Source organism: Rhinopithecus bieti, unplaced genomic scaffold, assembly GCF_001698545.2.
Source record: "Rhinopithecus bieti isolate Rb0 unplaced genomic scaffold, ASM169854v2 scaffold_2723, whole genome shotgun sequence".
NCBI lineage: Eukaryota > Metazoa > Chordata > Mammalia > Primates > Cercopithecidae > Rhinopithecus > Rhinopithecus bieti.
In genome coordinates, this window is record NW_016804119.1 from 3,581,324 (window position 1) to 3,596,881 (window position 15,558).

At 44.5% G+C, this 15,558-nt stretch overlaps 1 protein-coding gene across 1 annotated transcript; it reads right to left on the minus strand.

The window, feature by feature from the left end:
- Positions 1 to 2,902: 2,902 nt before the first annotated feature.
- On the minus strand, positions 2,903 to 12,629 carry FPR2 (formyl peptide receptor 2). Its single transcript, XM_017865099.1, has 2 exons — positions 12,598 to 12,629; positions 2,903 to 4,354 (listed from the first exon to the last, which is right to left on the minus strand). The coding sequence occupies exon 2, from the start codon at positions 4,341 to 4,343 to the stop codon at positions 3,291 to 3,293; it is 1,053 nt and encodes a 350-aa protein (XP_017720588.1). The 5' UTR covers positions 4,344 to 4,354; positions 12,598 to 12,629; the 3' UTR covers positions 2,903 to 3,290.
- Between the last annotated feature and the right edge of the window lie 2,929 nt (positions 12,630 to 15,558).

Below are 15,558 nucleotides of genomic sequence, written 5' to 3' on the forward strand. Positions count from 1 at the left end.
AAAAAAAAAAAGAACTGCCTGAGACTGGGTAATTTAGAAAGGAAAGAGGTTTAATTGACTCAGAGTTCAGCATGGCTGGGGAGGCCTCAGGAAACTTGCAATCATGGCAGAAGGTGAAGGGGAAGAGCCACCTTCTTCACAAGACAGCAGGAAGCAGAATTGCCCAGTGAAGGGAGAAGAGCCCCTTATAAAACCATCAAGATCTCATGAGAACTCAGTCACTACCACAAGACCATCATGAAACTGCCCCAGTGATTCAATTACCTCCACCTGGTGTCTTCTTTGACATGTGGGGATTATGGGGATTACAATTCAAGATGAGATCTGGGTGGGGATGGAAAGCCTAACCATATCACCCACTGAATGTAAAACACCAAGAATGAACCCTAATGTAAACTGTGGGCTTTGGATTAATGATGTATCTATGTAGGTCTAGCAACTGTGAGAAATGTATTACTCTGGTGGGGGATGTTGATAATGAGAGGAGTTGTGCATGCGTGGAGGCAGTGGATTTCTGGGAAATCTCTGTATTTTCTTCCCAATTTGCTGTGAATCTAAAATTGCCCTAAAAAATAAACTCTAGGCCAGGCACTCATGCCTATAATCCTAGCACCTTAGGAGGGCAAGGCAGGAGGACTGCTTGAGCTCAGGAGTTCAAGACCAGCCTGGGTGACTTGGTGAAACCCTGTCTTTACAAAAAATACAAAAATTAGCTGGGCATGGTGGCACAAGCCTGCAGTCTCAGCTACTCAAGAGGCTGAAGTGGGAGAACCACCTAAGCCTGGGAAGTCAAGGCTGCAATGAGCCGTCACTCCAGCCTAGGTGACAGAGTGAAACCTTGTCTCAGTCAATCAATCAATCAATCAATAAACACTCTGTTAATAAAATAATGAGGCAGCCCCTTATGTACTAATATGATACTATTTTTGTGTCTTATTGCTTGGAATTTACCCACATCTAACTGGAAGGATGACTGAGAAAATGATTATTTTAGCTAAATGAATTGCTGCCCACATTTGTTAATAAAGTAGGGGGAAGAATATTGGGTAGGCAGCTGGCAGTCTCCAGGGGAGCTTACACCTTTGGGAACCCAACATTCTCTACACTCTTCTAACCAAACAGAAAAAGTGGTCTTGTTCTTCCTGTGGGCACTACCCCCAGAGTTTTATTTTGGACTTCCAGATTCAAGCAAGTCTAGAAATGTTTATTGGTGGCGAATGTCCCATAAACACCAAGAATCCTCAGCTTCTGAAGACCCCAATATTCAAGGGTGCAATGGGAACTGAGAATCCACAGTGACAACTTCCAGTGAAGAAAAGAAAAATGGGGAGGATGCAGCAGGCACTGTTTCACTGCAATTAACCAAGGCCAGTGAGAAGGAAAGTAAGACTCCTCTCTCCTGGCAGTGGAGGAAGGCTGTTAATTAGCCAATCCAGAAGCCCTAATTCTCCTGTCTCAAGGTCATACGCTGTGTGTGGTTCCTGGTTTTTCCTTCTTGCATCTTCTCCTTGTTCCTTATTTTCTTTGGCCACAATTTAGTTGGGCATTAAAGGGTATACTTTTCTTAGGAACTGGAAAGCATTTATAGGAGTCAAGAATGCACATGAACTAAGTAAACTTCTCTGCTTTGGAAATGTTGGAAATGCAAATAACTTTAATGGAAACAGGAGGGAAAGGGAGAGGAAATGTGACTGAGTAAAAACAGTGGAGTGAGTGAGGACGCTGGTAACAGGACTGCCTCATATTCGCATAGAGTCGTGTCTTTTGCCGGCGCATCCAGAAGGTATGTTCCGCACCGAAAGACCATTTCTGAGTGGTTATTTCCTGAAAGCAAAGTAAAGGGCTGAGTACCCTTGTGGGTTGATTTATTTCAAAACAAAGGCGTGAGGCAACAGTTAGCCACGGTACTTTCCTTAAAGCAGAAGCTCAAAACCAGAAATTCATAAAAAAGTCAACCACAGGAGAATTTCTAAATATTGTGTGCTTGAGGATGGGTGTTTACTGGACATGGTCTGGTTCATGTAATGAGGATTGGAGATAATTTTGATTTGATATGAAAAGCTCTCACTTGACACCTAGGTGATACTATTGTTTATTGATTTATTTATTCAATGAATATTTAATGAAAGTCTTTTATGTGTCAGACAGTATTTTACACGTAGAGGATGACGTTCAATCAGCAAACCATATAGACCAAAATCCCTGACTTCAGAGAGCTTACATTTTCATTGCTTAAAAGAAACCATACCTCCAAAGGCTGTGCTCTAGGATAATAACAAGAAGAAGAAGAACAAAAATCAGAAATTAATAAATAAATAAAAGAAAGCATTTCAAGTTTCATACTTTTTTTTTTCAGCCAAAGTCTCACTCTTGTCACCCAGGCTGGAGTGCAATGGCACGATCTTGGCTCACTGCAACCTCCACCTCCCGGGTTCAAGCAATTCTCCTGCCTCAGCCTCCCAAGTAGCTGGGATTACAGGTGTGTACCACCATGCCTGGCTAATTTCTGTATTTTAAGTAGAACCGGGGTTTTACCATGGTGGCCAGGCTGGTCTCGAACTCCTGACCTCAGGTGATCCACCCGCCTCAGCCTCCCAAAGTGCTGGGATTACAGGCTTGAGCCACTGCACCCGGCTGTCCATTTTTATATAAACATAAACACAGAAATTCTAACCAACTCTTGTGAGATATAAATATTTAAAGTATATCAGGACTAAGTGTGGTTTATTCCAGGAATTCAAGAGTAGTTTAACATTCAGAACTTAATGAACATTATTTATGATGATTTACATAAAAGAAGAAGAATATGACCATCTTAATACATGTGGAAAATGCATTTGATAAAATGCAACGTCCATTCATGATGTAAGAAAAAGAAACAGAAAAGTCTTAGCAAACTAAAACAGAAGAAAACTTCCATAGTCTGATTTTAAAATAGCTATAAAATCCTACAGCAAACATTCTACTTTGTACCTTAAAGTCTTCCCCTTATTGTGCGCTACCTCATCTAAGTCTTACAAATCCCCACCACTCTTTCTCTTCTCTTGTTTCCCACCTCCACTTACCCCTGGGTATAGGCAGAAGTCAAAAAAAAAACAAAAATAACACTAATATTATAGTAGCCTGACTGTCTATTTCTTAGTCCCAAACTGGGGACACAAAAGCATTTTTCCTGAATAAATACTTGAACTGTGCATCCTTGAATGCCTCAATATGACTCAAGGATACATCAAGCTGGAACTGGCATTAGGGTAGGATGAACAAAACTCAAAATAACCCTGACCCCATCCTCACATTGCCTGTAACTCAGTCTCTGCAAGAGATGAAGCAGAATTGGCAGCTGTGTCGTTGGTTGGGGCTGAGTCCTCAGACAGGGCCCCCTCCAGACTGGTGGGCAGGGAGTGGATTAGTCTCTCTCGGAAGTCCTGGCCCACAAAGACATAGAGCATGGGGTTGAGGCAGCTGTTGAAGAAGGCGAGGGAGGTCGTTGGGTTAACCAGGATATTAATGATTTTGTACTTGCCCTCGAACAACCTCTCTTTGAGCCAGACGGTGCTCAGAAGGGCAACCAGGTGAAAGGGGAACCAACAGATGAAGAAAGAAGCCACCACAGCAGTGAGGACCCGTAAGGGACAGCTGGATTTAATCATGCCCTTTTTGCGGATCTTGGCTGCAATAAGCCCATAGCAGATGGCAACAATGGACATTGGCATGCTAAAGCCAATGACAAACCGGATAATCCCTCTGGCTGTCAGCATCGTAATGGCTACCTTGTTCCACTCCTCAGGGGTGTCACCCCAAGATGTAAAGTTGGCAATACAGTACGTGTCCCCATTTGGAATAGTTACTGTAGTCAAAAAGAGGAAAACTGGCAAGGTCAGGACTAGGGCAAGAATCCAAGGTCCGATGATCACCTTCATGGCCAGACTCACGGTGCGGTGGTTCTGGGCCCAGACTGGATGCAGGACACAAATGCAGCGGTCCAGTGCAATGAGACCAATCAAGAAGACATTTCCAAAGAGGTTGATGTTCACCACGATGTGAATTAACTTACACAGGAACCAGCCAAAAGGCCATTTTTCTCCCATGGCCATAGAGACAATGAGGAATGGTAACATGGCCGTGAAAGAAAAGTCAGCCAGGGCCAGGTTCAGGTAACAGATGGTGGTGACTGTGCATGTCATCCGGAATCCAGCCACCCAGATCCCAAGCCCATTGCCCAGGACCCCGAGGACAAAGGTGACCCCAAGCACCACCAACGGGAGGATCTGCAGAACAGTGTAGCCAGCAGACTCATAGGACACTTCATGCTCATTCAGAGGAGTGGAGAAGTTGGTTTCCATCTTGCTCGCACCTGAAACATTCCAACAATGGCCATTTCTCAGCTGTGGAACCATCTTACAGCATCTGTATTTATAGCTCACATCAACTTCCACTAAAGCTCCCACTCCTACCAGGAGACCCACTCTATCTACTAAGCCTTGTTGACAATAGTGCTATGGAATTGGCATTCTCTTGGATGCTCCTTTGGGAAGGGTTAGTCCTCCATATTCCCATCATTATCAATATGCACTTCACTTATGGGGCTGATCACTTCACCAAGAGGATTACAAGGCTCTGTCCACCAGCAAAAATACTGATCTTATGTTGTACGGACAATGGAAAATCGAGCATAGGCAGCCTCAGCATTGTGAGGAAGGCATAAGACTCAGAGTCAGAAGGTTCACATCGGTGTCTCCCATCACTCAATGCAAACATGCTGGCAAGCTCTGCAACCTCTTTCAGCCCCAGGTTCTTCCAGTCTCCCAACTCCTGACCCTCGCAAATGTGAGAACCCTTGATCTATTGCTTGGCTAGTACTCAAGATAAAGTTGAAGGGTTTGGCTTGAGGTTATTGTTGAAGAGAATCTTGAGAAGTCACTGGTGATACGTAGCAGTATGCTATATCCTGAGGATTCTGCACTAGAGGAAGTCAGCAAAGAGAGTTCTATCTCTGCTTTCTACCCTCTGCTTTTTCCTGTCCCTGCTTGATGTGGAGCTCATCTCTGTTTGGAATGCAAATAATCAGTACCGATTTGTATAGCTTTGATGTCTGTGGGATAAAGACTATGAGAATAATAAGTCATATTAATACTTGTAATAGAGACTATGCATTGTGTTAATTACTACATATGGGATCCAGTTTGGCTTACATAATAGCTGTGTAATATTCATTACTTCTTGTTTTCATTAGAAGAAATTAAAGCTCAGAGCAATTGTGAAATGTGTTGAAGGTCGCTTAGTTAGTAGATAATAGACTAAGGACTTCAGTTCAGCTTGGTCTGACTTCTAAACCCTTACTCTTGACAGATATTGCTGGTTGCCCACCCAGCAACTGTTCCCCATTCTTCTCTGCTCAAAAAACCACAATCGTGTGTTTAGTTACTCACCCTGAAGAGAAGGTGTCCTTTCTCCATGTTGGGAGTAAATCTTGACTAGTTTAATTAGCACTAACTAGAATTCCTTTTACTTTGCAAGGGATTGCTTTAGCAGTGGACATGTGACTGAATTGTGGACAATAACATTGTAAGAATATAACCTGCAGAGCTTCTCAGATCAAGTTTTTTTTTTTTTTCTTTTAAGAACAAAAATCCAAAACATGTAGTCCCTGCCTCTGGTCAGGGTCACATCTATAATTTTTGTATCCAATTCAACACAAAGTCCCATGCCACTTGAGCACATTTTCTTGTTTTTTTTTTTTTTTTTTCCCTTGAAACAGAGTCTCACTGTGTGGCCTAGGCTGGAGTGCAGTAGCGCGATCTTGGCTCACTGCAAGCTCCGCCTCCCTGGTTCATGCCATTCTCCTGCCTCAGACTCCTGAGTAGCTGGGACTACAGGTGCCCGCCACCATGCCTGGCTAATTTTTTGTACTTTTTTTTTTAGTAGAGACGGGGTTTCACCGTGTTAGCCAGGATGGTCTCAATCTCCTGACCTCGTGATCCGCCCGCCTCGGCCTCCCAAAGTGCTGGGATTACAGGCGTGAGCCACCACGCCCGGCCCACTTGAGCACATTTTCTTATGCTGTGGTCTGTGGACTTTATCAGAAACATCCAGGCTGCCTGTTAAAATTGTATTCATTATCCTTAGCAAACTAATGCAGGAACAGAAAACCAAATACCACATGTTCTCACTTATAAATGAGAGGTAAATGATGAGAACACATGGACGCAAAGAGGAAAACACTGGGGCCTACTGGAAGGTGGAGGGTGGGAAGAGGGACAGGATCAGGAAAAATAAGTAGTGGGTATTAGGCTTAATACCTCAGTGATGAAATAATCTGTACAATAAACCACCAGGATATAAGTTTACCTATATAACAAACCTGCACATACATACCTGAACTTACAATGAAAATGAAAAACAATTATATCCATAAATCTCACTCTAGAATCTGTTTGTGTAAAAGCCAGGATGATTTGTTATGGCCATGAGAATTTGAGAATCATCTCAGACTGGGCTATTTAGCATCTTTAAGAGAAATAGCAATTCCCTAGCACTTGTTCATATCTAATGCTCATAACATTGTGAAACAGCCATCACATCCAAAGGAATTTGTGGCCTGGGGACTTCTGTAGTTTTTCAGCATCATGCCCAGCCAGTCAGTGGAGGCAGCAAGATACGGAAACCAAGATGAACAACTCCAGAACCACTGCCTTTGCATACTGAAGTCCTGCCTTTGAAAGGGGTTCCCCTGAGATTACTAGCATAGGGCTATGCCCCAGTCTGATGATTTTTAGCCTTCTTCCTTTCACTTATTTCCTTCTTTTCCTCCTGCTATTACCAGTGAGTTTCACTGAGGTCTTCTTCCACGGGACATTATTTAATGTAGCTCAGGATTTCTCAACCTTGGCACCACTGACATCTGGGTCTGGGTAATTCTTTGTTGTGGTGGACCGTTCTGGACACAGTAGGATGTTTAGCAGCACCCCTGGCCTCTATCCACAGATACCAGTAGCAACTCCTTCTCCAGAAATGACAATCAACAGGTTCCATAAACATTGTCAAAGGTCCCCTCAGAGGCAAAGTCACCCCCAATTGAGAGTCACTGTTATAAAGAATACTGGGCTCGGCCGGGTGCAGTGGCTCACGCCAGTAATCCCAACACTTTGGGAGGCCAAGGAAGGTGGATTGCCTGAGGTCGGGAGTTGCAGACCACCCTGGGCAATATGGTGAAGCCCCGTCTCTACTGAAAATACAAAAAATTAGCCGGGCCTGGTGGCTCGCACCTGTAGTCCCAGCTACTTGGGAGGCTGAGGCAGGAGAATCGCTTGAACCCGGGAGGCGGACGTTGCAGTGAGAGATGCCACTGCAATCCAGCCTGGGGGACAGAGCGAGACTCTGTCTTAAAAAAAAAAAAAAAAATACTGGACTCTGGAGTCAGCTAGATCTCTCTTCTAATCTTATCTGTGATGTCTCCTCACTATGAGTTCTTAGTGATATCTCTTTAAGCCTCAGTTTTCTGCCCTGCAGAACGAGGACAATTTTATGGTGAAGTCTAACTTTCGGGTGAAGATTAAGTGAGAATAGACATGGAAATCTTTTAGGCTAGACTGAGTACATCTATGACAAATGTGAACTCTTGGCCCTCACCAGGCTGTGTGCTGTGTCCTGGGGCTCAATCCATTATGAAGCTCAAGGTCAGGACAAGAACGATGCTCATGGCAGTAGTTGCTTCTACTTATGAACATTATCCACATGCCGAGAGCTTCTCCTTTAGCCCTAACGATGCCTCTCACAGGATCTGTGGATGGGCTGTGTTAATATGTGTAAGCACTGAGCACGACCTGAGACACGGTGAATATTGACTAATCTTAGTGATACTAGGTTGGTGCAAAAGTAACTGCGCCTTTTGCCATTGAAAATAATAGCAAAAACAGCAATTACTTTTGCAGCAACCTAATAATTAGTATAACCATTGTACAGACAGGGAAGTTAAGATGGGCTTAGATGGGCTATGTTAATTGTTCAACGTTCCCAGGTAGAAAGAGGTAGAGCCAGAATTGGAGCTCAGCCAGATTGATTACAATAGAATTGTGCTGTTAACCCTTTTCCACCCCATAGTTCCTCAACAGACTCAGATTTTCTCTATCCACCCTCCAAGCATTCTACAAGGCACTTAGAAGACATGATCTATCCATAATCTCAAATTCATTTTAAAATGTTGATACAGGCTGGGCGTGGTGGCTCACAGCTGTAATCCTAGCACTTTGGGAGGCCAAGACAGGTGGATCACTTGAGGTCACGAGTTCGAAACCAGCCTGGCCAACATGGTGAAACCCTGTCTCTACTAAAAATATGAAAATTAGCTGGACATGGTGGCGGGTGCCTGTAATCCCAGCTACTTGGGAGGCTGAGGCAGGAGAATCACTTGAGTCTGGGAGGTAGAGGTTGCAGTGAGCCCAGACTGTGCCACTGCCCTCCAGCCTGGGCAAAAGAGCGAGACTCTGTCTCAAAAAATCAAACAAACAAAAAATGTTGATACAACAAGGAAGGATGATTGTGCAATGATGGTTGGGGACAGATTAACAAGGCAAAAATTGCAAAGTTTTGGGTCCACCCTAGTTGTAATGTAAGGAGAAGAACTGCGAACCACAGGTGATACCTGTACTGGTTATGAGGGCTGCCATTTGATGAGTCCTTAATATGTGCCAGTCACTATATATTTTATCATCTCTGATTACAACATCCTTGCTTTGGGACAAGTGCCGTCCTTGCATAATATGTAGGAAAGTACAGCTCAGAGAGGGGAAGTGACTTGTACGATTATTGAGGGTTGCAATTGAATTTATGACCATAGATGTCAAATGAAAACTCAGCAGTTCCTCATCAGGTTACTCTACTTCTCCAGCGCGCTTGCTATCTCACACCTTAATTATTTCAGTCCTGCTTTCTCCAAAAAATGTCTTATTTACTGTGTTTTTCCCACTCCCAGCAGATGCCGTTGACTGACATTATAATGAGAAAATGGTAATAACTAGATGTGAAATTTTCAGCCTTTCCTCCCTTGACCCTCAGTCTACCTGCCCCTGTCACTGTGAATAAAGACGTCTGGTTCTTTCCAATAATTTCCCTCCCTACATGGGCCAGGGATGTCCTCTCACCTTCCCACAAACTTTCCCCCTGCATTTGTCCTTCCATTTTCTGCCAAAACCAAACCCTCAAGATTTTATTTCTACTAGATCATTCTCACTATGACATAAACGTTATCCTATCCCCTCCCTATAAAAAGAAACCATTCTTGGCTGGGCGCAGTGGCTCATGCCTGTAATCCCACCATTTAGGGAGGTTGAGGTGAGTGGATTACTTGAGGCCAGGAGTTTGAGAGCAGACTGGCCAACATGGTGAAATCCCATCTCTACTAAAAATACAAAAATTAGCTGGGTGTGATGGCGCGCACTTGTAACCCCAGCTATTTGGGAGGCTGAGGCAGGAAGACCTCTTGAACCCTTGAAGGCGGAAGTTGCAGTGAGCTGAGATCGCACCACTGCACTCCAGCCTGGGCGACAGTGAGTTTGTCTCAAAAACAAACAAACAAATAAAACAAAACAAAATAAAAACCACCCCAAAAAACAACTGTTGGGAGCAAGCCCCCCCCAAAACTGGCCATAAACAAAATCTCTACAGCACTACGGCATGTCCATAATGGCCCTAATGCCCAAGCTGGAAGGTTGTGGGTTTATGGGAATGAGGGCAAGGAACACCTGGCCCGCCCAGGGCAGAAAACCGTTTAAGGCATTCTTGAGCCACAAACAATTAGCATGAGCGAACTGTGTCTTAACCGGGCGTTCCTGTTGCAGTTAACTAGCCCAATCTATTCTTTTAATTCGGCCCATCCCTTCGTTTCCCCTAAGGGATACTTTTAGTTAATTTAGTATCTATAGAAACAATGCTAATGACTGGTTTGCTGTTAATAAATATGTGAGTAAATCTCTGCTCGGGGCTCTCAGCTCTGAAGGCTGTGAGACCCCTGATTCCCAACTTCACGTCTCTATACTTCTGTGTGTGTGTCTTTAATTCCTCTAGCGCTTCTGGGTTAGGATCTCCCCGACCAAGCTGGTCTCGGCAAACAGCCAAAAAGATCCTTGGACTATATTCCTCTCCGGTGTTAACCCTATTTCTCCGAAGAGAATTCTTTCTGTGAAAATAATTTGCAGACAGATTTTGGAAAGAGTTGTCTATGTTTGCTCCCTTAGACTCCCTGCTTCACTTTTTCTCCTGAATCCAGTCTGTATTGACTCCAGCCCTTAGCACTGACTCATGGTGCATTTTCCTTAGGATGCTTATGACCTCAAGGCTGCAAATGCAGTGGCTGCAAATCCATCTTGGTTCTTATCTCAATATCTTCGTGATATAGAACCCATTGGATCTCTTCCTTCTCCTTCAATCACGTTTTTCCTGTGCCATGAGATGATAAATGTGCACACAACACACTTTCACTTGCCTTTAAATCTCAGTTGGCCATCTCTTTTCAGTCCCCTTTGCTAGTATTTTCTGCTCTAAGTTTGACTCTAAATTTAGGAGTATCCCGCAGCTTTTACTTGTTCCCCACCTCTCTTATCTCTATATAGCCTTTCTACAGGTGATATTATCCAGTTAGTTTCAGGGCTTAAAATACCATGCTGTCTTGTCATCTAAATTATCAGCCTTGCCCTCTCTCTGGTGCTCCAGTCTGATATAACCTCTCTCCACGGGAGTCCCGTAGACACTCCAAACCTAACGTGGCTCAGCCAAACAGTTGATTGTCTCATCCTCCCAAACCTGCCACTCTTCCAATATTTTGTGTCTATTTGAGTTTAAACATTCAGTTGTTAAAGCTTCCAAACTAGAACTTATCTTTCATTTTCCTTTCTCTCACCACAATCCCATCCAAGTCCTATTAATTCTATCTGCAGAACCTGCTGAATGCACAGCCAGAGCCATCTCCATCTCCACAACCCGCGTCCATGGTCCTGTCAGGCAGGAATGTTTGCACCAACTTTGCAAATAGCTTGTTCCTGGTCCTGCTTTTCCCTGCCCTACAATCCAATCTCCAGAAGGAAACCAAATGAGCTTTTTAAAAGTTCAGAAAGGACGAGGCACAGTGGCTCACTCCTGTAATCCCAGCACTTTGGGAGTCCGAGGCAGACGGGTCACCGGAGGTCAGGAGTTCGAGAACAACCTGGCCAACATGAAGAAACCCCATCTCTACTAAAAATACAAAATTAGCTGGGCATGGTGGCACATGCCTGTAATTCCAGCTGCTCGGGAGGCTGAGGCAGGAGAATCACTTGCACGAGGGAGGCGGAGATTGCAGTGAGCCCAGATTGCACCATTGCACTCTAGCTTGGGCAACAAGAGCAAAACTCTGTCTCAAAAAAAAAAAAAAAAAAAAAAGGCCCAATAAGGGCCGGCACGGTGACATGCCTCCCAGAACTTTGGGAGGCCAAGGTGGGTGGATCACCTGAGGTCAGGAGTTCGAGACCAACCTGCCCAACATGATGAAACCCCAACATGATGAAACCCCATCTCTACTAAAAATACAAAAATTAGCTGGGTGTGATGGTGGGAGCCTGTAATCCCAGCTACTTGGGAGGCTGAGGCAGGAGAATCGCTAGACCCTGAGAGGCAGAGTTTGCAGGGAGCCGAGACTGCGCTACTGCACTTCAGCCTGAACGACAGAGCAGACTGTCTCAAAAAAAAAAAAAAAAGTCCAATAAAATGATGATGTTATTTTCAACACCTTCCAATGGCTTCCAAACTTCTAACTTATCCTTATCTTAAGTTCCCTCAAGCACCCCTGGACCTGCCCTGTGCATCCCTCAGATCTCATCTCTGCACTCTCGTGGGACACACTGTGCTCCACCCACAGTAGGCTCTGATTCCTTGAACACGTGACTCATTGTCATCTCAGGAGTTCTGCCTTCTCTGTTCCTTCTGCCTACCATGCTCTTCCTCTTAAGCTTCTCACACCTGGCTCCTTCACGTGTTTATTTATTTATCTTTGAGGTAGAGTTTCACTCTTCTCGCCCAGGCTGAAGTGCAATGGTGCGATCTCGGCTCACTGCAACCTCGGCCTCCTGGGTTCAAGCGATTCTCCTGCCTCAGCCTCCTGAGTAGCTGGGATTACAGGCTCCCACCACTATGCCCGGCTATTTTTTGTTGTTGTTGTTTTCCATATTTTTAGTAGAGATGGGGTAATGCAAGCCCTAAATGCTAGCCACACACGTGACTTACAACTTTCTAGTAGCCATATTAAAAAAATAAAATCACTGGGGGAAATTAATTATAATAATATGTTTCATTTAACCCCACAAATAAAAAAATATCATTGGAACATGTAACCAAAATTGAAGTTATTAATGAGATAAGTTGTATTATTTTGATCATACTAGTGATTAAAGTACACTAAGTATATTTCACACTTAAGCACATTTCAGATCAAGATAGAAACATAAGCACTCAAAAGCTGCCTGTGGCAAGTGGATACTCCATTAACAGCACTGCTCTAGAATTCAGGAGGTGTTTGTCAGAGAGCACGAGTTCCAATGATAAATTTTAAATTGTCAGTCCCCAACTTACCAGCAGCTAAGCTCCTCTTCCTGTGTGTTTCTTGGCTTCCTGTGGAGCAACACAGGCTCTAAGGGCTATTGCAGAGACGATTGAATGATGGAGGAGGAACAATGGAGCTGGAACCAATCCCCTAACAGAAACTCAGGATTTCTTATAATTTTCAGAAGACACCTTGGGTATGTTGTCAGCGGACTCTTCTTGGAAACCTATGTGTCTGAATGTTTCTTCATCTCTAGCTTTCTGTGAGAGACTGGAATTAATGCTTCCAAATGTCAAGGGTCAAGGAATCTGAATGTCCAGCCCTTCCTTCTTCAGAGTTTCATGAAAATAAAAGAAACAAATACTGAAGTGAGAAGAGTTTCAGCCATGTATTAAAGCCCAAATATGATAGTTAAGTCAAACTCAATTCTCGACTTATGCAGTCCTTCTGGCATCAAATGTGTGGGTCTGTTCCATATCAAGCAATTCTCCAATTCTCTGGGGACACCACTGGCTATCTCACAATTCAATTCAGCTCTGATGCTGTCCACCTGGAGCTAGTGTCCGATCCCACAAGTTAAAGGGTTTATTCTCCCAATACTGTCCTCACTTCAGACACCAATTCAAGTCCCAGGTGGCCACCTGTACTTCTGACTGACTGGCTGTAAATCGGGGGTAGGGGGATGCTTATAACCCCTTCCTCTGTTTTGATAATTTGTTAGAATGGCTCACAGAATTTAAGAAGGCACATTACTGGCCGGGTGCTGTGGCTGTCACCTGTAATCCTAGCACTTTGGGAGGCCGAAGTGGGTGGATCACTTGAGGTCAGGAGTTCAAAACCATCCTGGCCAACATGGTGAAACCCCACCTCTACTAAAAATACAAAAAAAAAAAAATTAGCTGGGCATGGTGGTAGGCACCTGTAATCCCAACTACTTGGGAGGCTGAGCGCGGCAGAATCGCTTGAACCTGGGAGGCGGAGGCTACAGTGAGCCGAGATTGCGCCACTGAAATCCAGCCTGGGCGACAGAGTGAGACTCCGTCCAAAAAAAAAAAAAAAGAAAAGAAAAGAAGAAGGCACATTACCTACAGTTACTCGTTTGCTCTCAATGGAGTTCACATATCAAGAAATAGGAGGTGGTAGGTATTGTATAGGTGCAGGTCTCTAAAGAGGTGCTTCCTTGCTGGGTGCTAGAGACATAGAGATCAATCAGACATGGGCTCTGCGGACCACCTGAATAGAGAGGTAAGAATGCAGTGCTTAGTTACAACAGGGTGGGGGTATGTAGTGATAGGCAGATGCGTGGCTCCTTGTGGGATCCCCTAAAAGGAACAACTAACTCAGATTCACAGATCTAGAGTCAATATCTAGAGGAGGGAACATCTAGGCTGAGTCTTAAAGACTCCGATAAAGGAGAAAAAATAATGCATTCTAGTCAGAGGGGAGTAAAAGCACCCACGAAAGGGGTCACAAAAAAGCAGGTTACTGTTGGTTACCGGAGCATAGATGATGAGGGAGACAGCAATAAGCATTAAGTATGCAGAGGGTGGCAGAGGCAGTTTCTTGGATGGTCTTGAATGCTACAAAAAGATCTTGGAATTTCTCTTTAAGAACATGAAAAGCTTGTGAAAAGAGGAGAGTGACTAGTCAGATGTATGCTTCCAAAAAACATTGTTCTAGAGTCCTCCTGCAAAGGGATGGCTCTGAGAATGTTCCCAGTTGGAGGCAGAGATCTTAAAGGGTAAGAAGTTGCCAGAGATCAAGGTGAACTTGTTGAATAGTTGCCTGTGCTGCAGTAGTGTGCTAGAGAGGAGGGGTAGTTTAGGGAGCGATTTCCAGGCTTGGTAGACTGTGCTTGGAGACCAAATGGCTCTGGAGAATGAGGAAGCATGAAGGGTCTTTATGAAGCCCACCCCACATTCATAATTCATGATTGCTGTATAACCACCCAAATCATAGCATGTAAAACAACCATTTCATCATGTTCATGGATTATGTGGGTTGGAAATTAGGATAAGGCACAGAGGAGATGCTTGTCTCTGCCACCCAAAACTCAAAAGTTTGGGGGTGACTAGAAGACTGGGTACTGAAGTCATCTGGAGCTCCTTCATTCACATGTCAGACGCCTGAGTTGGAATGACTCAAATGCTGAACTAGGCTGGGATTGCCCCAAGTGCCTGCAGGCAGCTTCTCCAGCATGGTGGTCTCAGGGGAATCAGAGTCCCTACACAATGGCTGTCTTCCTCCAGAACACGTGTCCCAGGAGAACTGGAAGATGCTTCCTAGCCTTTCTTGACCTAGCCTTGAAAGCTATGTGGAGTCATTTCTACCACATTCTTCAGTCAAAGGAGTCCCAACCCTACCCAGGTTCCAGGGCAGAGGGGATAGAATATGCCTGCCTTCCTCTTAGTGGAGGGAGTGTCCAAGAATATTGTGGCCATTTTCTTCAGAACCGTTGCACCAAGGTAACTGTGTGGATTTGGGGGCTGTCACTGAGATGAAAATCAATGAAAAGAGCTTCCACGAGATCAGAGAATTATGGGGTTAATCTTGATGGTGTGCATGGGTGTGGACACGCTGTCCTGCCAACTGTCTCAACTTCCCTGCCTCCCTTACCTCTGTCTGTGTTTCCGGTCTCCATCCCTCACGATTTCTTCTCTGCCTTTCATTGCTTCCCTCTGATTCCTCTCACCACAGTACTTGCTCCTTTCTTTACCTTGACCCTTGGAGGGAGCAGGGGCCTGGACACCTGGATTTCTTGGCCCTTGATGTTGAGAGCATTGAACCTCTGCATCCCACAGGGACTGAGTTTGAGAAATACAGTCAGGTACATGAGTTTCTAAACAGACTCAGCCCACTGTCCTAATGCCATTAAAACAGACAGTATATTGACGTACTCTTGGGGTCATCAGAAGTTCTGATTTCCTATTTCCTCTTACCCAGCTGATTTCAGTTCCTTTACCCCTCCTCCTGTTCCTTGGTGTATGTTT